The sequence below is a fragment of the Solea solea genome, chromosome 6, assembly GCF_958295425.1.
Source record: "Solea solea chromosome 6, fSolSol10.1, whole genome shotgun sequence".
Classification (NCBI taxonomy): Eukaryota; Metazoa; Chordata; class Actinopteri; order Pleuronectiformes; family Soleidae; genus Solea; species Solea solea.
Genome location: NC_081139.1, coordinates 29,426,226 through 29,452,292, shown reverse-complemented (window position 1 = coordinate 29,452,292; position 26,067 = coordinate 29,426,226). Strand labels below are relative to the sequence as shown.

General features: G+C 43.3%; 1 protein-coding gene across 1 annotated transcript; it reads right to left on the bottom strand.

Moving 5' to 3' along the window:
* Positions 1 to 6,899: 6,899 nt before the first annotated feature.
* On the bottom strand, positions 6,900 to 26,067 carry LOC131460611 (uncharacterized). The gene is made up of 5 exons (XM_058631238.1): positions 25,688 to 26,067; positions 25,510 to 25,580; positions 25,202 to 25,382; positions 11,870 to 11,915; positions 6,900 to 6,995 (listed from the first exon to the last, which is right to left on the bottom strand). The coding sequence occupies exons 1-5, from the start codon at positions 25,933 to 25,935 to the stop codon at positions 6,900 to 6,902; spliced, it is 642 nt and encodes a 213-aa protein (XP_058487221.1). The 5' UTR covers positions 25,936 to 26,067.

Sequence of the window (26,067 nt, the reverse complement as noted above, 5' to 3'; positions counted from 1 at the left end):
GATGCTCGGTGTAGTGTTTCCTGTCTGCTTCCATTCCTCTCCGGCGTCTCGCTCTGTGTTCTTCTTCTTTTGTAATGTTTATTTTCTGTGTGAAATGGTGGGTAAGCTATCATGGCAGCTCATGACAACCACACAGCCAGGGAAATAAACAAGCAGATGGCTGCAAAGAAAGATAGAAATAAAGACAGGAAGAATGGAATACCCCAAAGAAATAAGGCTAGAGCGAAAGACAGGACCAAAATTAAAAAAAATAAAAATAAAAATCAAGTAGGGAAAGGGATATGTAGAGTAAAGACAGAGAGTCCAGAGCAGTGCCTCTGTTCTCCGGTTTTTATGACAACTGTCATAACAAAGCTTCTCATTCTGTCTGCCCCTGGCACAAAAATGGCAGAAAACAACTCATTTAATGCATGTGATATTTCCCCCACTTTACCTGGATGAAAGTCATTAATAATCTGCTCTCTATCTCTCACACACACACATAAACCTTTCATCTTGCCAGCTGCAGGGCTCATAAAACCAACTGATATAAATAAATGTACCAGCTTGGTTTCAAGCCCTGCGCTTTGTCTGCCAACACACACACACACACACACACACACACACATATGAAGGCCAACACTGCACAAATAAATGGATAAACACAAAGCCTTCTTGTGAGGACACTGCATTGACTTCCACTGACAGCGTGACCAAAGCCTCTGTCTCTTACTGGGGAAAACAGTGGCCTTCAGCGATTAAATCTATAAAAACTACAATCACTATTTAAAACAGTGGCCACACACAGTGTGAGAGAACACAATTGTGATTAGTTTCCCTGTAGATTTCATAGAAAACCTGCTCCTGTCCCATATAAGAGGTTCTTACCTTTACAGGAATGTATAGAAAATATGTTAAACAGCAACCTAGAGTGACTCGAACCTTTACTGCAATCCCACTTCAAAACATCTGTTTTACCTTTATAAACATTGAACCAATGCAATTAAAGCTCCACTGTGTAACTTCTGACATTGTCAGCCACAGGTGTCTCACTCTACTGTGTCTCCACAGACACTTTAAAAAAACCTCGCAGAGAATCCTAAAGAGAAAGTTGTGTGGAGCTTAATCAGCGTTATGTGAACTTATCTGACAATAGTTTAAATGTAGTGGACATTTGTTGATATTTAAAAGTTACACACTACAGCTTGAATTTGTGCGTCTGCAGCAGACGGAGATTAAGAGTGAAACTGTTGACAGCAGAGAGAAATCCGATGATAAGGAGAGGACATGACCCTCATTCGCAAACGCTGCTTAAACAGTAAAATAACATAAACTTACATTTTTATGTCAATTGTGAGCAGAACTGGCCATGCTATTTTTATCAGTGAAGCTGTTATTTCAATTGACCACATTATCTTAATCTCTGATGACATATCATGGTCATTTTATGGTTTAATATATTGAATTTCTCACAAATAGCACCTTTAACCATTAACACTTAATGCCTAGTTAATGCCAGTTAAATCCTAACCTTAATTTAACTTAACAATAACTCAGATCTTAATTCTTACCCTACAACTACAGCCCCAGAGATTAGTGCAACCGGGCTTTAATCCCCACGAGGACTACAGGTCCTGACAAGGTCTTGTGTTTAAACCAGAAAAGGTCCCATAGAGGTTTCAGAGCCCCCTTTGATCTGCACTTTTAACATTCACGTCGTGTCCAGAGACCGTGGTCATTCCGCTGGAGCTGCACTTCCCATCAAACACAAACGGTATCGAGACCAAGTCACATTTTCACAAGACTGGTCGCTGCCTCCGCTTGTTATTACTGTGCAAAAGACGAGCGCTCGCGCTGTTTAAATGCAAATATCTCCTCAAATAAAGTCGTACAGATAGTCCTCTTAAGAGTTCACAGTCCTCTTCAGGAGTTCACAGTCCTCTTCAGGAGTTCATATTCCTCCTCAGGAGATCATAGTCCTCTTCAGGAGTTCATATTCCTCCTCAGGAGATCATAGTCCTCTTTAGGAGTTCATAGTCCTCTTCAGGAGTAGTTCATAGACCTCCTCAGGAGATCATTGTCCTCTTCGGGAGATCATAGTCCTCTTCAGGAGTGCATAGTCCTCTCAGTAGTTCATAGTCCTCTTCAGGAGTTCATAGTCCTCTTCAGTAGTATTTCATAGTCCTCTTTAGGAGTTCACAGTCCTCTCAGTAGTTCATAGTCCTCTTCAGGAGTTCACATTCCTCCTTAGGAGATCATAGTCCTCTTCAGGCGTTCATAGTCCTCTTCAGGAGTAGTTCATAATCCTCTTCAGGAGTTCATAGTCCTCTTCGGGAGTTCAAAGTCCTCTCAGGAGTTTGCTGAAGGCAAGAGTCTTCTTCAGTTGTGGAAGTGAAGAAGACTCTTGGATGAGAGGAGAACAGTTGGTGCTAACAGTTAATAACAAACTTAATCTGCTTAAGTCATATTCTTAAGATCTTAAGAATATGTTGGATACTCCGACACCAGAGTCCATAGAATAAAAAGAATTGTTTATCTGCAGCTGCCTCACAATCAATAAGTTCAAATGTGTTTTCTTGTGACCTCAGGCTGTGACATGCTTTGTTTGTATTTAATGACGCAGCAGCACGAGAGCAGCGGCTCCTGTTTCCCTGCCAGCTAAAAATGATGATTTTCCTAATGGACTTTGGTGCCATTTACAAACATCAGTTTCTCGTGGTGACTAATGCTGAGATAAATTTGTACTTGCAGGCTAAAGCGCGGCTCAAGTTTATGAGGTGAGCCTTTTCTTAAGGGACTTAAATCCCTTTATCCTCGTGTGCTTTGCTTGCAGCAATGTTATCACTGAGAGCGAGAGTCCAGGTCTCAGACTGCTTCATGGTGTGGGTAATGTGTCTTCAGAACACCCAAACAGACCCTTTAAAGTCCTGGTCTTACAACACTTTGTAATAAGCTATGTGTGTGTGTGTGTCTGGGGAAACTGAAGAGCCTGTTTTTTGGGGGATTTCTCTTTATCTTAACTTCAAATGTTCTGTGCATGAAGCAACTGCACACAGTGGGTCTCGTGGACAAGAGACATGTGTTTGTGTGGCATGGGGTGGGTGGATTACATCATGGAGCTGTCCGCCTCATGGCCGCGCGCTCCTTTGTGCCGACACAAAGACGACTCGCTGAGACCGTCATCAGAGGAAATTAGCTCAGTGGCGTTGGAAGTGCTCGCTTCTCACAATAGCCAGTGGCAATGCTAAATCATTAGCCTGTCACATTGTTGGGGTTGAGTCCAATTATTGTCTCAATCCGCCTCCGAACCAAATTGCATTATTGCAATTATATCCCTTGCGTGACATATTGTGGCAGAGTCTGTGTGAGTTGGGGAAAGGAAAAGGAGGGGACAACAACAGAGCATCAAAGTTTGTCTCGCTGACTCCATAAAAGGGCTTATTGATCGTGTCTCCATCTGTAATGAACGTTTGTATTCACCACGTAAACATCTCTCCCTGTCACACATTCTATCACTTTTCACTCATTGACTCCAGCACGGCACAGCGTGACTCTACTCGGTTTGATATCGTTCTCCATTATCCCCGGGACTCCTCATCATAGCACGGCTGTGTGAAGCTGCGGTGACGTCGTTTTATACGTGACACACAAATAAAACTAAATAAATACACCTTTACACAGACTCTGAATGCATGTCTTCAGGGTTTTTAAGTCTTTTTAACTGCAGTTATTGTTGCTAACTTCAGTAATTCATAGTCCTCTTCAGTAGTTCATAGTCCTCTTCAGGAGTTCATAGTCCTCGTCCTCTCAGGAGTTCATAGTCCTCTTCAGTAGTTCATAGTCCTCTTTAGGAGTTCATAGTCCTCTTTAGTAGTTCATAGTCCTCTTCAGGAGTTCATAGTCCTCTTCAGTAGTTCATAGTCCTCTTCAGGAGTTCATAGTCCTCTTCAGGAGTTCATAGTCCTCGTCCTCTCAGGAGTTCATAGTCCTCGTCCTCTCAGGAGTTCATAGTCCTCTTTAGGAGTTCACAGTCCTCTTCAGGAATTCATAGTCCTCGTCCTCTCAGGAGTTCATAGTCCTCTTCAGTAGTTCATAGTCCTCTTTAGGAGTTCACAGTCCTCTTCAGGAGTAGTTCATAGTCCTCCTCAGGAGATCATAGTCCTCTTTAGGAGCATAGTCCTCCCAGGAGTTCATAGTCCTCATCAGGAGTACACAAATAAAAGTAAATAAATACACCTTTACACAGACTCCTCTGTTAAATGTTGGAGATGGACGCATGTCTTCAGGGTTTTTAAGTCTTTTTAACTGCAGTTATTGTTGCTAACTTCAGTAGTTCATAGTCCTCTTCAGTAGTTCATAGTCCTCTTTAGGACTTCACAGTCCTCTTCAGGAGTTCATAGTCCTCTTCAGGAGTTCACAGTCCTCTTCAGGAGTTCATAGTCCTCTTCAGGAGTTCATAGTCCTCTTCAGGAGTAGTTCAAAGTCCTCCTCGGGAGATCATAGTCCTCTTCAGGAGTTCACAGTCCTCTTCAGGAGTTCATAGTCCTCTTCAGGAGTAGTTCATAGTCCTCTTTAGGAGTTCACAGTCCTCTTCAGGAGTTCATATTCCTCGTCCTCTCAGGAGTTCATAGTCCTCTTCAGGAGATCATAGTCCTCTTCAGGAGTAGTTCATAGTCCTCTTCAGGAGTAGTTCATAGTCCTCTTTAGGAGTTCATAGTCCTCTTTAGGAGCATAGTCCTCCCAGGAGTTCATAGTCCTCGTCCTCTCAGGAGATCATAGTCCTCTTCAGGAGTTCACATTCCTCTTCAGGAGTAGTTCATAGTCCTCTTCAGGAGTAGTTCATAGTCCTCTTTAGGAGTTCACAGTCCTCTTCAGGAGTTCATATTCTTCATCCTCTCAGGAGATCATAGTCCTCTTCAGGAGTTCACATTCCTCTTCAGGAGTAGTTCATAGTCCTCTTCAGGAGTAGTTCATAGTCCTCTTTAGGAGTTCACAGTCCTCTTCAGGAGTTCATATTCTTCGTCCTCTCAGGAGTTCATAGTCCTCTTCAGGAGATCATAGTCCTCTTCAGGAGTAGTTCATAGACCTCTTCAGGAGTTCATAGTCCTCTTTAGGAGCATAGTCCTCTTTAGGAGCATAGTCCTCCCAGGAGTTCATAGTCCTCTTCAGGAGTTCACAAATAAAAGTAAATAAATACACCTTTACACAGACTCCTCTGTTAAATGTTGGAGATGAACGCATGTCTTCAGGGTTTTTTAGTCTTTTTAACTACAGTTATTGTTCAGTGGCATTGATTCTTCTTGTGCTTGTGACTCAGTCTGTTGACGTCACGTTTGAGTATCATCTGAGCTCGCTTAGAACCTCTAAAAAGGACCAGGTACTATCAGCAAAAAAAACCCTGTGCCGATACTCGGTTTGATATCGTTCTCCATTATCCCCGGGACTCCTCATCATAGCACGGCTGTGTGAAGCTGCGGTGACGTCGTTTTATACGTGACACACAAATAAAACTAAATAAATACACCTTTACACAGACTCTGAATGCATGTCTTCAGGGTTTTTAAGTCTTTTTAACTGCAGTTATTGTTGCTAACTTCAGTAATTCATAGTCCTCTTCAGTAGTTCATAGTCCTCTTCAGGAGTTCATAGTCCTCGTCCTCTCAGGAGTTCATAGTCCTCTTCAGTAGTTCATAGTCCTCTTTAGGAGTTCATAGTCCTCTTCAGTAGTTCATAGTCCTCTTCAGGAGTTCATAGTCCTCTTCAGTAGTTCATAGTCCTCTTCAGGAGTTCATAGTCCTCTTCAGGAGTTCATAGTCCTCGTCCTCTCAGGAGTTCATAGTCCTCGTCCTCTCAGGAGTTCATAGTCCTCTTTAGGAGTTCACAGTCCTCTTCAGGAATTCATAGTCCTCGTCCTCTCAGGAGTTCATAGTCCTCTTCAGTAGTTCATAGTCCTCTTTAGGAGTTCACAGTCCTCTTCAGGAGTAGTTCATAGTCCTCCTCAGGAGATCATAGTCCTCTTTAGGAGCATAGTCCTCCCAGGAGTTCATAGTCCTCATCAGGAGTACACAAATAAAAGTAAATAAATACACCTTTACACAGACTCCTCTGTTAAATGTTGGAGATGGACGCATGTCTTCAGGGTTTTTAAGTCTTTTTAACTGCAGTTATTGTTGCTAACTTCAGTAGTTCATAGTCCTCTTCAGTAGTTCATAGTCCTCTTTAGGACTTCACAGTCCTCTTCAGGAGTTCATAGTCCTCTTCAGGAGTTCACAGTCCTCTTCAGGAGTTCATAGTCCTCTTCAGGAGTTCATAGTCCTCTTCAGGAGTAGTTCAAAGTCCTCCTCGGGAGATCATAGTCCTCTTCAGGAGTTCACAGTCCTCTTCAGGAGTTCATAGTCCTCTTCAGGAGTAGTTCATAGTCCTCTTTAGGAGTTCACAGTCCTCTTCAGGAGTTCATATTACTCGTCCTCTCAGGAGTTCATAGTCCTCTTCAGGAGATCATAGTCCTCTTCAGGAGTAGTTCATAGTCCTCTTCAGGAGTAGTTCATAGTCCTCTTTAGGAGTTCATAGTCCTCTTTAGGAGCATAGTCCTCCCAGGAGTTCATAGTCCTCGTCCTCTCAGGAGATCATAGTCCTCTTCAGGAGTTCACATTCCTCTTCAGGAGTAGTTCATAGTCCTCTTCAGGAGTAGTTCATAGTCCTCTTTAGGAGTTCACAGTCCTCTTCAGGAGTTCATATTCTTCATCCTCTCAGGAGATCATAGTCCTCTTCAGGAGTTCACATTCCTCTTCAGGAGTAGTTCATAGTCCTCTTCAGGAGTAGTTCATAGTCCTCTTTAGGAGTTCACAGTCCTCTTCAGGAGTTCATATTCTTCGTCCTCTCAGGAGTTCATAGTCCTCTTCAGGAGGTCATAGTCCTCTTCAGGAGTAGTTCATAGACCTCTTCAGGAGTTCATAGTCCTCTTTAGGAGCATAGTCCTCTTTAGGAGCATAGTCCTCCCAGGAGTTCATAGTCCTCTTCAGGAGTTCACAAATAAAAGTAAATAAATACACCTTTACACAGACTCCTCTGTTAAATGTTGGAGATGAACGCATGTCTTCCGGGTTTTTTAGTCTTTTTAACTACAGTTATTGTTCAGTGGCATTGATTCTTCTTGTGCTTGTGACTCAGTCTGTTGACGTCACGTTTGAGTATCATCTGAGCTCGCTTAGAACCTCTAAAAAGGACCAGGTACTATCAGCAAAAAAAACCCTGTGCCGATTCAAGCCGTGCTGTAACAGTGTAGTGGTCAGACTTTGTTCAGGGGCCTCTGCTGTTACTTGTTCATTACAGACTGTCGTTCCTTCAGCCAGCTTCTCACCACGCCGCTCTTGTCATCAGGCCGTCACTGCTCATCAGGACGCGGCGTTGTCGATCGTTGTGCATCAGATTATTATCCGCTCCTTCCACTCTGATGAAGTCCGAAGGTGTTATCCTGTCAAACTCACTGTCCGTTCTCTCGGTGTCACCTACTGGAGCTGTGTGGATCATCCTTCCTGTGAGGAGACGCGGCGATGACACTGGGATGTGACTCTGACTGAGGCTACAGTCACAGCTACGACACTTTCACATTAAAACGATTTTCAGATGAGCGTTTTATTACTGGGTGCTGATATAAACACAGTTGACTCTCCAGAGACACAAGGTTTTCCAATTTGGTTTCTTATCCACATTGAGCCAATGTTTTGAAAGCCACAAAAACGCTATTATTTGGGAAACTGGTCCCAAAGTGACACAAAGAAATCTACAAACACCACCCTGTGTGCTCTTGCATATACTGTACAACCAATATTCAACTTTGGGAAACCAATAATGTCGTAGCTCCACCTCTAGACATCATCTTTGTTTTTGGTGTATTTCTGTAGCAGCGTTACAGCGCCACATACAGGCCGGGCATGCTGCATATTACAGCCTTTTGGGGTGTTTCTGTGGATGAATCAAACAATGCCATGTTTACAGAGAAGTTTTTAAAATGAGAAACCAAAATATTATATGAGGAAAGTTCTGTTTCCGTGTGGATAAAAGCTCTGAAAATTCCTGACATACTTACTTATTGCATGTGTGTGTTGGGACAACTGTCAAATATTTGACATGTAATAAAACAAATGAACCCAGGAAACACTGTGTGGAGCTGTGTCAGTGGAATCAGTGGCACAGCTGGAGTGAAAGTGCTCTTTAACACAGGAGCAGTGACTCTGGCTTTTTGTTTTTCTGTTAAATCTCATCTGCAGTTCACAGGTGTAGAGAAACTACACTTGGCACAAACAGTCATGAAAGTTGTGTGTGGTCGATTATTTCTTTGCTGTGACAATTCTTCTTGGCAATACATGTTACGTATGTTTGAAATGGAAAACACATGTGTGAGCAGCAGAGCTGAGTATGTGAGTTGTGCACATGAAAAACTTGCCAAAGCAAATCAATGCCAAACAGCTTCTTCTGCCATTGGCTGCTTTTTGGTGTCCTTTATTGATTTGGATGATTGAAGTCTGAAGAAACGAGACGTACTGGCTATTCAACAATATATTCATTTGTAGTCACATGTGGAAGAACTTAAACCCATAATAATCCACATGCATTTAATTAGATCATTCTGAAGCTTATTTCCTGAAAATTAAGAATCATTTATTCATTGTTGCAGCACACATACTGTACTGTACCACACACTGTCTTAGTCTCATCACGTGCCACCAATGAGAAACAACAGCGGTGAAAGGAGCGAGGGTTTTTGTTTTGAAAGTGAGGTCGAGGTGAAAGTTAAAACTAAAATGAAGTGTTAACTTTCATCTCACAGCTGATGGTCAAGTGTTAGCCAATCAGAACCAATCAGGAAGCACATCCACGTTGTGTTGTTGTTGTTGTTGTTGTCTCGTGTCTCGCGTAAGAATGCCAATTCCACGTGCAGTGATTCCTCCAACAGCGTCACCTAGTAACGCAGCACATACACCGTGTTACACAGACATTTCTTAGAATGGAAAAGGAAAAGAAAGTGGGGATTAAAGCCTGAAACGCTGCACTGGAGATTTCAAACACTGCCAGGAAATGCCAGGATAGTGTGGATGAACAGCGTAATCAGAGCAGAATGTGTGTGTTTTTGAACAATATCAGTGCAGTGTAACCTGAATTCATTGTTTTTTGTTTTTTTTCCACAACAGTGAACTCAAATCCTCTGCATGCTCGTTTACAATAACGGTGGGATTATCCCTCCAAGTGGAACAAAGATTTGTTTCTGCAGCATCACTTTGCAATTTTCCAACTCCCCCAACAGCCAGTGGAGTTTTTCCCCTTTAACTGCACTTTTACTTTCACCTCTTTTCTTTCTGCTTATTGCCTCGGACAAGTGTGTGTGTGTGTGTGTGTGTCAGCGTGCCCTTGTGTGTCTCTTTGCAGTGAAACTTTAGACCCAAATGTAATTAGACTTGGTAATGATGTGGCCTGTTTACAGCTTAAGCCCCACTGCTAATGATAAATGCACTTGACGTGTGTAGAGTGTGTGTGTGTGTGTGTGTGTGTGGGGGGGGGATGTCAGCTCCACGTCAGCTCACAGCAAAGTGTCCTGCATTTAAATCCCAGACCTCGTGTCCCGTGTCCCGTGCTCTTGTGTCCCGCGCTCTCGTGTCCCGCGCTCTCGTGTCCCTCCCGTGTTCTCGGACAGACGACAGTTTGGGTCAGCTGACCAACAGCTGACCCAAGCGAACCCTGGTGTTGCATGAACGTGTACACACTATGTCCAGTGTCGTGACTGAAGTCAAAGAGGGAACAGTGCCTTGATTTATTTAGATTTCTATGACTGTAGTTCTTCTGCTCCCTCCTTTTTTTCCCATGATACCTTTCACTTTCCATATCTGGCAGTTATTCAACCGTTTGGGAATTACGGTACCGAGAAGCTGACGTCACAGACGTGTGACGCGTTGGTGAATCGGTTGGATTGGTCCTGAGGTTCTACCGTAATGACAAGTATATTTCTCTGCTTTCCATTCATCCATCCTTCTTCTACCCCTGTATCCTCCACATGAGGGTCGTGGGGGCGCTGTGCCAATCTCAGCTATAGGGTGAAAGAATCTCCTCAGTAATGCTCAGTAATGAGAAGTGTGTACACTCTGTTTTGGTGGCTGCTTCAACAACCATTCATTTTTCTGTAAGGTCAGAAAGGTCAGGACAAGCTTTCTATGGAAGGAAATCCAGAGAGTCACCTTGAGCTGGATGCTTTGAGCTCTGCTCTGTCGGTCGTATATCCTCTAACTCCTCTGCTAAGGTGAGGTAACCTTAATGTCCCTAAAGTAACTTGCCTTACCTCACCTTAGACGTTCTGCTTAACTGCACAGAATGTGTAAATGACTGCCAAAGCGCCCAGCTGAAGAAGAAGAGCTGAAGAAGACTTCCAAATAAAGCTTGTTCTTGAGGTGGTAAAGGGCATCATTGTCACTCGTAGTCTTTCTTGTACGTTACTCATATGTAACGTGTCCGTTTTCACTGCTCAAACACTTTGATTGTCCCAGATTGTGTTTGTGTCTCTTCTCCAGGTGTACTCCTCCAGTTTTCATGTGAACGTTCTTTTATGATGTCATGGTTTACTGAAGTTTAGTTATAGACGGTGCATTTAACATGGAGGGAAAGCCAGAGAGCAGCTCTATACTCGCCTTACTGCAGAGGGTCACTGTGGACGCTCTGCCGCCTACATCGCAGAATCTGAATAAAATAAATGTTCTCCCTCATTAATCCACTCAGCGTGTATTTGTACGGTAATATATGACCACTCCATATGTGTGTAGCTCGCTTTATAGTCCTCTATGCCCTTGTGTGTGTGTGTGTATAAACAGTGGTGGTGGGATTACTGCAGGTAGGTGTGAGGTGCTGTGACAGCGCTGGTTCGGCTCCATCTGTGGCCCTTCTGCTCCTCCACCAGCTGACCTTTGACTGTCTTTAAGTGTTACATGACAAGAATATCTGAGCCATGGCTGCACTGAGCGGCTGGCGCTGCAGCCCCAGGATACACGGACGTTGAAATGTGGCTCCAGTGAATCTTGTCGAAAGATAGAGCCGGGTTTTCTCTCTCCTAGCCTGTGAAAACCTGAGTGATCTGATCACGTCCAGTTCAGGTGTGAACCCTCCAGATCTACTGTGAATGCATCAAGGTTGTTTGACGACGCAGGAATCCAGATTCAGTAGAGACTGGCTCCCCAGCTGGTCCCCTAACCCATCATAATCCAAACCTAATCATTAGTAGATTATTTGTAGCCACTGTCACTGTATTAACACTGATTGCTGATAGCTAACATCTTGATTCATGTTACAGCAACGGGAGTAGAGCGTTTGATTCACCCAGCTACGCTTATCTCCTGACAGCTGGTCAAGTGACCCAACAATTTGGCAGGAAGTTGTGCTGCAAAGTGGAAACAGAGCCCTGAAACGTCAGGGGTTTGATGCTGTGAGTGGGAGAGCCTGTCCTCCATAGTGGGGATTTATCATCATCATCAAATAGCTGCAACAAGGCATCAATATCTACCAACCCTGACTCTAACCCATGGCATCACTGTCTTACAGGGTTAGGGTTCTAACAACACAAGTAAAAAATGATTGTGGTGCACCGTAAGGACACATTAGCAGTGGTTAACCCTAACCCTAACCCTAACCCAACACTTGTACCTAATCCAGCTGAAAAACACTGGTGTCGTAGCTCTACTGCTGGGAGCAGCACGTTAGGAACGCACCTATGGGTCATATTTGGGGGTTAAACGACCTGTAAAACACTTCACGAGCAGAAAGGCTCTACACGTTGACATCACACTCATCTGTACAGTATGTGTTTTTGATTACAGGAGTGGAGAAGCAACATCCGATCTCATGTGATCACTGGAAACACGTCCAGGACGTATTTGACCGCCAGGTGTGAAGACTGACTGAGGACAGACGTTAAATCAGGGCGTTCAGTAAAAGCTTTGATTCACACTTGACACCATGCTAACGAGAGAGAGAGAGGGAGAGAAAAACTGCAACTCCACAACACTAATTTGGGTGAAATATCCCAAAGTCAGCCAATCCACCGAGGACAGGAGCGAGAGAGAGAGAATTAAGCATCTGTTTCATTTCCCTAACTGGCTGTAGTCAGGCTCATTAACATGAACTCCGCTCATCCAGCGACGTTCCATCCACACGCACTCTGCCAGCGAAGGAAATAAAACACGCGGCCGACTATTAAAGCCTGGATCACAGACTCCTAATGACGATCTCACGGGGAAGTCACACAAAGACAACGGCTGATATTAAACTGAGGGAACCCTCGGTAAAAAAAACATCCCGTTCCGTGAACATCCTTCATTAACCTCCACGGTGACGATTGAGACGTAAACAAAGCTGCGGCGCTGACTGGCAACCTTTCTGGGTCACCGCATACGAGAGCTGAGCTCCGAGGGAAATCGCTGTCGCGGTGGATTCACGCGACAGATGGGAGACACAGACTCCGCTAAAGTTTCCAGAGACGCAGGTTAGTAGGAGAGTGGGAGTGAGAAAAACAACACGCTGATAATCACATCTGCAGTGATTAATACTCTTTCTGTAACAGATGCAATCGTCGGCTAATAGCTTCTTCCAAAGTTGATACGATCAGCCGTTTTTTAATGAGAGTCAAACAGAGCGTGTGGTTAATGTGTGTGTGAGGAGACATGAAAGAAACATGGCAACAAATACATGACATGAGCTCAGTCAGCAGGGACATACACAATCACACAAAGCTGTACTAAGTCCATATTTTATGACTTAAGTTTTTAAAATCATTCATTCAGATTTACTTTAAGGACACAAATCGACCACAGGAGGCAGCAGGAGACCAGGAGCTCCTGTTTCTCCGTGGACTTTGGTGGGGAGGGAGGGTGAGTGCTTTACAAACTTTAGGTTGTTGTGTTGAGTCGAGTGATGAAGTTACAAACATGTATAGATTCTTACAGGTGAGTGACAGCAAGTGTGCAAGTCTCAGGCCGGTTCATGGAAACGGCGAGGACAGTGTCGATGATGTGTCCACGGGTATTTGGGACACGTTGCTTATGGTATGCTGTCACTTATGTACGTCCTTGGATTGAAACAGCACCAATTCCTGCCAAAATGGAGGCGTTGTGGTCACTTGAGCAGATTCCCTGACCTCCTCGCTGAAACAAGCCTGTCATTTCAACGACGTACAAGGTGAGCCGAGACTCGGGGAGGACGGCGAGGACGGCCCCATTCGTCCTCCATGTGGCATAGCTGTCTGAGAAGAACAGTCAGCGAGGTCCCTGTCAAAACCAGAAGAAGTGTCATAATTAAAATGCCCTGAAGGTGCCTGGGTGTCAATGTCAGAATCCCCAGTGAATGTCATACAAGCTGTAGGCAGGAGGCAAGGTCATCCTCCACTGCAGGTGAGTCACATTAGTTGTTCCTCTGAATAATAAGAATAATAAGAATGATGAAAAAACCAGGATCCCATCTGTAGGTGTGACAGATGTTCATACAGCTGGTGCTGTGTGCAGCAATTCTGATTCAACACAGTGGAGGATGTGATGTAACTCACAGGGGAAAGTTATCCACATATGTTTGAGTGTACGTGGTGTTCCGTGCACCGGCTGGCTGATGTAATTCATGTGTATATGAAATATTATTGTGACTAAAACAGGTCAATAACATTCTGGAGTCTGCGATGTTTCCCAAACGTTCTATATGAAAACCACATCATTTCAAACACTTACACACAGATCTTCACTAAAGGTTGCACACATTCTGCTCATTTGTTTTTGGACCCGAAATAATCTCTCCCACGACCCGTCTGTGGGTCCTGACCCAGTGTTTGGTAAACACTGCACTCTTGCAGACATGCCTAGCGACTCTGCAACCTTGACCGTGCACAGTCCAAGTGCATGGTCCACTTGGACGACTGTCATGGGAAACGTAGCAGATGCATAAAGTGGGCCATTTAATTTTGAAATGTTAAGCACAAAAGAAAAAGCCCTGACACCTCTGACCACGTTGCTTTCGCCGCATTGATTGTGCTCGCCTTACCTCCGCCATAGTTCCAGCGACATCCATCTCGCTGGTAATTTAAGCCCGTGAGAGGGAGGTTCTTCTTAATTGATTATTGTACGTTTGGCAGGTCGTGCTGCAAAAAACCTGGGCCACGATCAAGGGAACTGTAACCGCTCATTAGGTAATGTAATAACATAAAATGTCCACGGGGAAAGTCATAAACCATCTCCTCATTATTGCTCCTGCACGCCTACGCTCGTGTGAAAGAGTCCGCAGGAGTGTCACACTGTCTGCCTGACAGATGTCAACATACAAACCATTGTCCTTGGGTAAACCTCTAGTGGGTTGGTGTGTGTGTGTGTGTGTGGGGGGGGGGGGTCTGCATATGATGTTATCCGCAGGAAATGAAAGCCCTTGAGAAAACGGTTGGACAGAAAACTCCGATTTGATCAAGACAAAAATGCACCAGTCTTTAAAATCTCCGTCATTAACAGTGACACAACTTTCAAAACACACAAACTAAACGAATATTTGGATTATAACACAGTAACTACATGGTAAATATCATTAACAAGCGTGTACTACTTCAGACTAAGACAGTATTAATTGTAATGTAAACTAAACCATTCATCTTGATTTCACATGTGCTGACTGTGTGTGTGACGTGCACACGTACACGTTTTTTTAACTGTAAAATAAGGTTTGCTTTCCCTGAGATGGACACTCTGTCCTCCCTGTCGAATTCAACACACTTAATCAAGGACACTTTGTCGTCAAAGTCCATTTTAATGACAGTTACCGTCTCAAAGGTTTTCACTTCTCAAGCTGGAATAAAAGCAGCAAAAGAAAAATGTCTGGAAATTCAGTGAAAACAGGAAATATACAGACTGCACAGTGGATAAGACAGACTTTATATAAAGCAAGTCTCACAAGGTCACGATCAGCATCATCAGTGTAATGAAGCACAGCCGGGCAGGAAATAAAAAAATATAAAATCATTTATACATGTCAGTAAGGGCAGCACCTGCAACCGCTGCCAGGAAGATCGCTGTGCCGGTGAAGGCCTTCAGCTGGCGGCGAGGACCAAAGAGTCAACGGCAGCATCTGCATCCACTGCCAAACAGCAGCAGCAGCAGCAGCAGCAGCAGCAGCTGCAGCAGCGCCGCTGTCCGACATGTGGGTGAGAAGAAGAAGACGGAGGAGAAGAACAGACGGCACAGACGGCACCGGCGGCACCGGCGGCCGCGCTCGGCACACAGTCAAACTTTCCTTCTCTGAAAACCTGGACTGGTACTGCGACATGGTTTCTGACTCTTTCCTTGTTGCTAAGCTGTCATTGGGGAACAGAACTAAACTGTACTGTGATTGGTCGCCGCCCTCCCGTGACACTTGAGATTTCAAAGTACAAATACTTTTTTACTGAATTCATTTATTTGTACTTTTACTTTGTTATCTGTATTTCAGGCAACTTTCAATTTTACTCCAATACATTTCAAGTGTCTTTGCTCTAGGACACATATAGACACAAAACTCCTCCCTTTTTTAATACTTTAACTTAACTTAAGTACATTTTAAATAAGAAAATGACTTTTGATACTTAAGTGCAGTAAATGTCATCAACTTTAAGACTTTTACTTATAAAAAACTGACTTCAACTTCCACCAAAGACATTTTCAACATACTTGTACTTTTACTCAAGTATCCGTTTAAGGTACTTTATACAAGACTGTTTATTAGAGATATTTCATGTTGCAGCTGAGTATCCCTCGCCTCACTCTTCCCTTCCAATTGTGTGTGAGAAACTACGTAGCTTTCATTCAGCATTAAAACAAAAATGATGTTTAGTTTGTCCACTGTGTGCTATTCTAAAAACATGCTGGTTATAATGGGTGGCCTCCATGGAGCTGACCCAGTGTACACGTTTACTTCTGGGGTTAATGAAAAACAACCATTATTATTTTATTCTCAATTTCTGCTGGAACTTTAGTGTGACGTGTACATGTGCATAATGAGCTACAAAAAACATACAAATCAAAGCAATTATACACATTTAATGTGTGCTAAATAAACTTTCTAATGGCACGTTTCCACTACACAGCTCTAGCATTACTCTGTTCTCAGTTTATAGTACCTGATACCTGGTTCTGTGTTTCTAGTACCTGATACCTGGTACTGTGCTTATAGTACCTGGTACCTGGTGCTGTGTTTATAGTACCTGGTACCTGGTGCTGTGTTTATAGTACCTGATACCTGGTGCTGTGTTTATAGTACCTGGTGCTGTTTTCAGTACCTGGTACCTGGTTCTGTGTTTTCAGTACCTGATACCTGGTGCTGTGTTTAGTACCCGGTACCTGGTGCTGTTTTTAGTACCCGGTAGCTGGTGCAGTTTTCAGTACCTGATACCTGGTGCTGTGTTTAGTACCCGGTACCTGGTGCTGTTTTTAGTATCCGGTACCTGGTGCAGTTTTCAGTACCTGATACCTGGTGCTGTGTTTATAGTACCTGGTACCTGGTGCTGTTTTTAGTACCCGTTACCTGGTGCAGTTTTCAGTACCCAGTACCTGGTGCTGTGTTTATAGTACCTGGTACCTGGTGCTGTTTTTAGTACCCGGTACCTGGTGCTGTTTTCAGTACCTGATACCTGGTGCTGTGTTTAGTACCCAGTACCTGGTGCTGTGTTTAGTACCCGGTACCTGGTGCTGTTTTCAGTATCTGGTACCTGGTTCTGTGTTTATAGTACCTGGTACCTGGTGCTGTTTTTAGTACCCGGTACCTGGTGCTGTGTTTATAGTACCTGGTACCTGGTGCTGTTTTCAGTACCCGGTACCAGGTGCTATTTTTAGTACCCGGTACCTGGTGCTGTTTTCAGTACCTGATACCTGGTGCTGTTTTCAGTATCTGGTACCTGGTTCTGTGTTTATAGTACCTGGTGCTGTTTTTAGTACCTGGTACCTGGTGCTGTGTTTATAGTACCTGGTGCCTGGTGCTGTTTTCAGTACCCGGTACCTGGTGCTGTTTTCAGTACCCGGTACCTGGTGCTGTTTTTAGTACCTGATACCTTGTGCTGTTTTCAGTATCTGGTACCTGGTTCTGTGTTTATAGTACCTGGTACCTGGTGCTGTTTTTAGTACCCGGTACCTGGTGCTGTGTTTATAGTACCTGGTACCTGGTGCTGTTTTCAGTACCCGGTACCTGCTGCTGTTTTCAGTACCCGGTACCTGGTGCTGTTTTCAGTACCCGGTACCTGGTGCTGTTTTTAGTACCCGGTACCTGGTGCTGTGTTTATAGTACCTGGTACCTGGTGCTGTTTTCAGTACCCGGTACCTGGTGCTGTTTTTAGTACCCGGTACCTGGTGCTGTTTTCAGTACCTGATACCTGGTGCTGTGTTTAGTATCCAGTACCTGGTGCTGTGTTTAGTACCCGGTACATGGTGCTGTTTTCAGTACCCGGTACCTGGTGCTGTTTTCAGTATCTGGTACCTGGTTCTGTGTTTATAGTACCTGGTACCTGGTGCTGTTTTCAGTACCCGGTACCTGGTGCTGTTTTCAGTATCTGGTACCTGGTTCTGTGTTTATAGTACCTGGTACCTGGTGCTGTTTTCAGTACCCGGTACCTGGTGCTGTTTTCAGTATCTGGTACCTGGTTCTGTGTTTATAGTACCTGGTACCTAGTGCTGTTTTTAGTACCTGGTACCTGGTGCTGTGTTTATAGTTCCTGGTACCTGGTGCTGTTTTCAGTACCCGGTACCTGGTGCTGTTTTTAGTACCCGGTACCTGGTGCTGTTTTCAGTACCCGGTACCTGGTGCTGTTTTCAGTACCCGGTACCTGGTGCTGTGTTTATAGCACCTGATACCTGGTGCTGTGTTTATAGCACCTGGTACCTTCTGTTTTTAGTACCTGCTCAGACGAGGTTCCAAGCGGTCTGAGCTGAAACTAAAATGTGACTGCCGGTCACTGATTGGTCAGAGAGTGTCGTTGCTGGTCTGACACCAGAATCAAAGTGAACAATCCTAAACTGTAGATCAAAGTTAAAAAGAAAAGATGAAAAATCATCTGAAAACATGTGTTAATCTCCAACATTAAGCAAATGTCAGTATTTAACAGAAAAGTCTGGTGTATTTAGCGACAGCACTGCTGAAAGCCGGGCTGTCAAACGTGGGCTGAATCAAAAGTCAACGTTCAGTGGTTTTTCAGTTCAGTGACTGTGTCAGACGGAGTCTGTGCTCCGGTCACACAGGAAGTAAGTGAACAAATCTTTTTAATCAACTGATTCTGATGAAAGGTCACACGGTGGGTGTAGTGGTTAGCACTCTTGCCTTTGCAAGCAAGAAGATCCTTGTTGGAACAAGGACCTTTCTGGGTTTGCATGTTCTCCCCGTGTGTGTGTGTGGGTTTTCTCCAGGTTCAGGTTCTCCGGCTTCCTCCCACAGTCCAAAAACATGTAATATGGGATTAGGTAAAAATTGGACACTTGAGCGTAGGTGTGAGAGTGTATGGTTGTGGCCCTGCATGTCTGCTGAGACCTGCCTGTGGAGGATGAAGTGGTAGAAGATGGATCCAAAAACAACTGCTTTACAGGTCACTCAGGTCACACGTGTGCACATGGGCACACAAACTCTAGCAGAGCTAGAACTGTATACATGTATATAGAACTGAAGCGCTGGACCTTTAATGTAAAAACTATAGCACAGCAGCATGAACACACTCCGTCAGAGACGATTTTGAGTTACGACTCCATCTAATCACGCGGATCAGAGACGTGACCTGTGGAGAACCACACGTGGCTCAACGTCGGGTCAATTCTCTCGTCCTCATCTGAAGCTCTTTGGCGCTCGTCACTGCACTAAAATGAAGCGAGAGAACTCTTAGCGTCTGCCAGCACATGTTGCGCCTCGCTGCAGAAGCTGTTAGAGGCAGTGGACTGAGACGCTGTCCCCCCCCCCCTCCCCCGTCTGTCCAGCAGACAGTTATATTGACTTTCATTCACGGCACATGTCTCGCCGTTTGCTCAGGGTAAATGTCAGAGCGCCGACTATCCTTGACTGATGCTGCACATCTGCCTTCCACTCAAGTAAATATTCCCCTCATGAGCGACCGTGAGTGTCGTCGCTGTGTCGGCTGTCACCGGGACGTTCACATCTCTATTACGAGCGTCGGGGCGCGACACAACCCACAGCCGCGCCGTCTCACATGGTGCGCGCCACGTCTCTGACAGTCTGACCCGGCTCCTCCCACACATTCAAACGTGTGGTCACATTAACAGTGTCATCACGTCTAACAGACACAGTGATAGGTGTTATATGACCTTTATTTTTCATGGGTTTTTCTGGCCTGTCAGTGCCAGCCCACACTTTAGCTCCTGTCACTCATGTCTGCCAAAGCCACGGCTAAATTAGCATGAGACAGATTTTCATACATACAGAGTGTGTAACAGGTAAAAAAGCTCTGGTATTATTATTATTATTATTATTATTATTGTTATTATTATTATTACCATTATTATTATTGTTGTTGTTATTATTATTATTATTATTACCATTATTATTATTGTTGTTGTTATTATTATTATTATTATTATTACCATTATTATTATTGTTGTTGTTATTATTATTATTATTATTACCATTATTATTATTGTTGTTGTTATTATTATTATTATTATTATTATTATTAGTATTGTTATTATTATTATTACCATTATTATTATTGTTGTTGTTATTATTATTATTATTATTATTATTATTATTAGTAGTAGTAGTAGTAGTATCATCTGTCAACCTAGTTTATACATAAATTGAGACACAGACATTTCTTAAAACTTTATAGGAGGAAAGTTTGAATTGTCTTTATGACGCCATGACATTCACACGAAGCAGCATTTTCTTCTGCAGTTTAAACTCTGTAGAGGCAGGATTAGGATTATAAACTGCAGTGGTGTATGAAGCTCATTTGCTTGTTTGGCTTGAATTAGGCGTGTGACTGTAAAGCTGCATCTAATTGTGTTGTGCAATTATTATAGTGAGGATAACATTAAAATTCAAGAGCAAGTGGTTGAATTTCCCTTGGCTCAAACCTCAGAGGTCTGATGCTAACGGCGCCACGCATCAGTCGCTTCACCGGTCAAAGTTTGGTGACTTTTTCAGATTCTCCAGGTGACGTCGCACACCTGCCGGCAAAACGACCATTTCTGTGTGTGTGGACACCCGGAGGTCTGAGACACAAGTCGCTATACGTATCAGGACAAAAACAAAAAGTAGAGAGTGCGGAGAATCGCAGAAGTCGATGACGCTGGTGGCTCGAGCTCGGTCCAGCAGACTGTTGGAGTGATTTTCTACCATCACAGGGTCAACCATTCACACTTACACCTATGGTCAATTGTCTGTGACAGAATGATTATGTAAATAATGGACTCATACATATATACAGTCAATTTATTAATAACTGGTCAGAAAAATCTGATTCTGGTTTTCGATATGCTTACAAAAATACAGTTTGGGCTGCAGTCTAAAAAAACAGAGAAATTTTCTTTTTCTTGAGGCAAAAACTGAGAATCAAAGTTACTTCTGGTCAGGACTTTTCATACCTGAGGAGAAACTCAAGAGCACAACTCTTAGATTGAACATTTAGCAGACGCTTTTATCCAGAGCGACTTACAAGAGAGGAGTAAGCTACACAGAAGTAGTCCTGTGGACTGATAGAGTGCTGAGGTGGATCCAAGTGCAGAAGGAGATAAGGGGGTAGGGAAAGTGCAAGGGCAGAAGATCTTGAAAGGACAGGTTCTCGTAGCGCTCGGTAGGTCAGTCCACCAGCGTGGAACGACACATAGGGAATGACAACATTTCCACATTAACCACGCCTACTTCAAATTTCTGGCCAATCACACAACAGTTGTAGGACGCCACACAAGTTCCACAAAACACTTCTGCCCAGATGATGTGAGAACAATCTACGAGAAGTCTCAGACGAGGGCAGCAAGAAAATAATCCCGTCATTGTTTTCTCCCAGCTGGGACACATGTCTGAGAGGACACATGTCTCTGTTCCTCTGGTCTTCTACGTACAGGCGAAAGTTCCCAAACACATGGCATAAAGAAATGAAGCTGTTGTGAAACTATGCAGTAGTAGAATTATTTGAAAGTGCTCCATGAGTGTTTATCTATAACTGTTTTAAGTGTAATTGATCACCATAGACCAGTGTTTTCCAAACCTTTTATACGCTGACTCATCGTGGAACTGCAGGAAATTTGTACATAATATAACATTTTGGGCTATTTTTTGTGACACCTTATCTTCGTCTTTATTTAAAAGAGAAATATGTTTAAAAACACACATTTTGTTGCATTTGTTGTATAATAGGTTTTGGGCAAAAAGCTGACAAATGTATAAAAAGCCAAAAAAACTAACTTTTCTGTGGGTCCTGACTTCCAGACTCAGTCATAGTTTCTATATAAATAAGACTTCACGTGTGATGGACAGAGACCCAGAATCCCAGGTCACAGCGTTTCCTGCTAATCAGCAGTTATTGGAAGCAGCTCTCACAGCTGAGGGCCGTCAGCCCGGCTGAGAGGTTAGAAAGACGGCTTCTCCTCCTCACGTGAGGCTCGGGTCGTTGTTTTTTTGTCTCCTGACATTCTGACTTTTCTGTGTTGTCTGTTTTGAGTGAAAATCCGAGTTGAGTGTGTTTCTTCTTGTGGTTGATTTATTTAGTTTTCTCCTCTGTCCAGTGACTGTGGGGAGTTTCATTCCAACCAACAACCTCCACAAGCTCAACAGCCTGTTTGTTGCTTCTTCACACTGAATGTCTTTATTAGTTTCCCCAACCGCGACCCAAGAGCCTTCAGTATTTTTACTTTTTCTGGTCAAACATAACACACGATAGGCATTGAAGGCCCTATTTAATCCCATTTAATCCCAATTCAAAACAATGGAGAGTGCTGGTTTCCAGAAGCTTGCAAAACCAGGACACAATGAGCTTCACTTAAACCAGCTGATCACATGATCAGGATGAGTCGTCACAGTGACAATAACTGACTGTAAAAACAATATAAATGACCAGTGAGCGTGTAATCTGGTCAGAAGGGGGCTGGTCAAGTGGAAAAAGGTTCATATCAGGATATTCCATCACGATATTGCAATAATAATTTTTGTGACAATATTTCACTGAATTTCAAAAGAAAAGTGTTCATTTTGAAATGAAACTGTTATATAAGGAATTATTATTTGTTATTTATGATGTAAAATGAATCTGTAAATTCAAAAATCATCATAAACTTGATTGTCTAATGTTGCTTAAAGCGTTAAACTGTTGGAAAATAAGTGGCACTGTCTCCATTTTCAGTCTTCTACATTCTACAGGAAGAAATCTCTGACAGAACCGGACTGTTAGAGAAGATATGCAGAAATCTGCCTGGGCAGGTTGGGGTGAAAGAACAGATGAGATAAGAAAAGGTCTGAGGAGAATTCTAAAGATGGTCAGAATATTTTGTAGTAGGGTTAGGATTAATCTTAATCCTTAGGTGAATGTGCATATTTTTAGTCAGAGAAAACGCAGCCTCGCGTTTCCGTGTTGACAGCAAATACACTGCTTCATGAAAACGATGACGCCATATTCATCTGTCATCTGTGTCTTGTGCTGTCATTCATTGTTTGACAGTGTTACCAACTACTGTCAATGAAAAGTAACTAAAGTTGACGTGAAAAGAATAATAAATCGCTGGAACACGTCCTGTCTTTAGCGAAAGTTGCTCAATGTGTTGCTAGTCGCTTTTTTTTGTTGAGAAAAGTTGCTAAACTTGAAACGGTCCCTTTCTTTCCTCCAGCTCGCTTCGTTCTGTCTCCGTTTCTGTTACGTGTACAACGTCCTCTTCTTTGTATTTGGTGTAACGCTGCAAGTCCCTGGCATATGTACTACAGTGGTTTGAGTTGGTGTGGGAGGTTCCGTGTGGACGGTTCATGGGGAACTTCCTCCCGGATCCGTCTTGGATTCAACCTTCATGAACGTCCTTTCTACTGAATGAACAGCCATGAATATGCACTAACACTGTGAAACATGTCTTTTCGCATACATGAGATTCTTTACATGAAATGGATTGAGAGCTGGTGCCGCTGTGCATCGCGCTGCCTGCTTATGACATGCTAATTAGCAGCATCTGCCCTCATACACGGCAGTATATGTGTGTGTGTGTGGGACGGACTCCCCAAGCCACTGGAGTCTGCTTAGTTGTGACGTTGACTGTTTCTCATTCTGTGGCTGGTTTCACTTCATTCCTCGGAGAGTTTGTTCCCCACATGCACACACTCTCAGGTCAGGTCATGACCCTGTCAAGACCATTGCCACTCTGGGGATTAAAGACAGAGAGGGGGCGGGCTTATGGTTTTAAAGTACTATTGAGCCAGTGTGCATTCAGCGATGATTGTTGTTTTTATAAATACACGGCTGGTTTTAGCTCATTAGATTGACTGAGTACAGTATGTTGGTGTTTATGAAAGTAAAGCACATGGAACAATTTTAACCTTGGAGATTTCGGGCAATAAATAAATATTTAACAATCAAAGTTGAATTGATTGTGAAATAATTGAAACTGCAATGTGAACAAGTGCTGGAACAATTCACTTTAACAGACTCCAAGAAATAAGGTAAATGAATGCCTGTCACACACTAAAATCTGACTTGATTTAAAAAAACGTGGGAGAAAGAACTTTGTCACCAATTTTCAACGTTTTAATCCTGAGAAAGCACAGACTACTGTAGACCATCCAGTGAAGACACACTTGGCGTTTAATCCAGCGGTTTCTGGGAGGAGATTCCAGGGATTTGGGATCTTACAGAAACTCGCGTGATTTAACTTGACTTCAGAATATAAACGGACTGTCGTCGGCGTCAGTTAGTAGCTGTTGTGTGTGTGTGTGTGTGTGTGTGTGTGTGTGTGTGTGTGCAAACTGTGGATGAAGTTACGGTTCTAAACTAAAGTACGCAACATCTGTTTCCTGGTCGACTCGCTCTGATTGGTTATTGCTTCTATTGGTTCTGCTCACGCCCCCCAATCACTGATCAATCATAAATATCCCTTACACTACAGGATAATTTGGCCAGATAATCTGTTCAAAATGTCAGAAGACACCCACGATAGATCGGGACAACATCTGACCAGAGGGGTATTCCAGAAAGCGGGTTATGTGAGAACTCTGAGTTTGTTAACCCTGAGATGAGGGAAACTCTGAGTTATCCGTTCCAGAAAGAGAGGTAACTTAAACTCTGGGTCTGTTACTGCGGTAACTTACTCTGTGAACATAACCTGCTCGCTGGCAGGTTTACTATAAGAAACCCAGAGTTTCTACCCGTCTTCTCCCACACGAAGAAAGCAGTTAGACATGGATTGCCCATTCATTAGAAATCCAATCGACATCGAAGCCGTATTTATTAGAAATGTATTACATCGTGAGAGAATCTTCCGACCCAGATTAGACGTTTTGATTAAAATTAAAAGACAAATTCACATGTGATTTGGTTCTTCTTTATTCTCTAAAAGTACAAAAGCAACAGTCAGGATTTGTAATATAGTTCCAACTATTAACATATTTCACATATTCACCTGTTTCACCATGACAATGCACCCACCTCAACTGGCGTTCAAGTAATAGAATTTACAAGTCTGTTTTTCTGATTTGCCGGTCCAGGTACACCATTTCTTTCTCGGTTTTTTGAATGGTTTAGGGTTAGGTGCACCCTGTACAACTCTTTTACCGGCAACTGGGAAACATATGGACGACATTTCATTTCTGCAGTTCTACATACAGATTTAACATGGTATTGACCGAAAATCTCACTGTCTAGAAGTTGATGGACCCTCCTCATGGTGATGCCCAGCCATGTTCTGTTGAAGGACAAGAATGTGCTAGTTTGTCCATTATCTATGCTCATCACTTCAGTGTACATGTCAAACTCCAAATTCCACTCAAGAATGTAAATGAATATGAATGGGTAGAGCAGTGCCAGTAGCTATACATAATATTAAGACACACTTTTCAGTAGGCCCCTCCGGATCTCTCCCTGTGGCAGCAGACAGCGTCTCCTCCTCTCCTCTCCCTCCTATACATATATATATATATATATATATATATTTATATATATATATATATATATATATATATAAATATATATAAAAGTTTTATTTAAAAAAAAGACATAAGTGTATACTTGCATGTGATGTAGGCACTAGTGTCCTGGGGGGTGACAGGCTCAGATGAGCCTCCCCCGGGGATGCCTTCAGCCACAGGGCGACCCCTGTATTGGCTGAGAGCCAGCTCCTCAGCCTCTGTCAGAGGTGGTGGAGGTGGCCCTCCACCCGTTTTTCGGGCCTCTGCCTTCTTTCTGTTGGCTGAGCAGAACTCAATGTTTGCAATCTGAATTAATATTTACGTTACGTTTAATAGCCTAAGTCAATTAAAAATAAAAAAAATAAATCAAAGTGAGGTGCAATCATAGCCTAGCAAAATATGCCTTACCTTTTTGAATGATGTTTTTATGTTTCATTTTGAGCTGCTTCCAAGTCCTCCTTTCTCCTGTTGGATTGCACCTAAATGAAAAACTCAGATTTCATTCCTACTTATATTCATAACTATAGGCTTTGCTACGATCTTACGGTTAAATGTTACGTCAATGGAATAGTACATTCAAACTTACGCGTTGACTCGGGCAGCAATTTTCTCCCATGCGGTCTCTCTCTCCTTCGCTGCTGCAGCTGTGTTGCATTCGCGGCGAAATATGTGCTCATATTCTCCGTAGCCCAGCAAAAGGATCTCCAACTCCTTCGCACTGAAATATGTTGATCTTTTTTTTTTCTCGGTTGTCATGGTGACTCGTGGTATCGGGGCTCCATTGATGATGGCTTTTTTCAGTGGTTGTGCACGCGCGTACCTCGAGGTTAACATACTCAGAGTTGATTGAACTAACTCAGATCAGCTGTTCTGGAACCGGATACTCAGAGTTTCCCGACTCAGAGTAAGTCAACTCAGAGTTCAGGGATAGACTCAGAGTGTGTTGAACCTGCTTTCTGGAATACC

Bases quoted from the DNA above. Each gene is read 5' to 3' on its own strand.
- LOC131460611 (XM_058631238.1), bottom strand. From the start codon at position 25,935: ATGTTAACCTCGAGGTACGCGCGTGCACAACCACTGAAAAAAGCCATC. The intron at 25,581-25,687 runs GTAAGTTTGAAT...TTTTTCATTTAG, and splicing joins ATTGCTGCCCGAGTCAACGC to GTGCAATCCAACAGGAGAAA. The intron at 11,916-25,201 runs GTATACACTTAT...GTCTGTCCTCAG, and splicing joins AGTGCCTACATCACATGCAA to TCAGTCTTCACACCTGGCGG.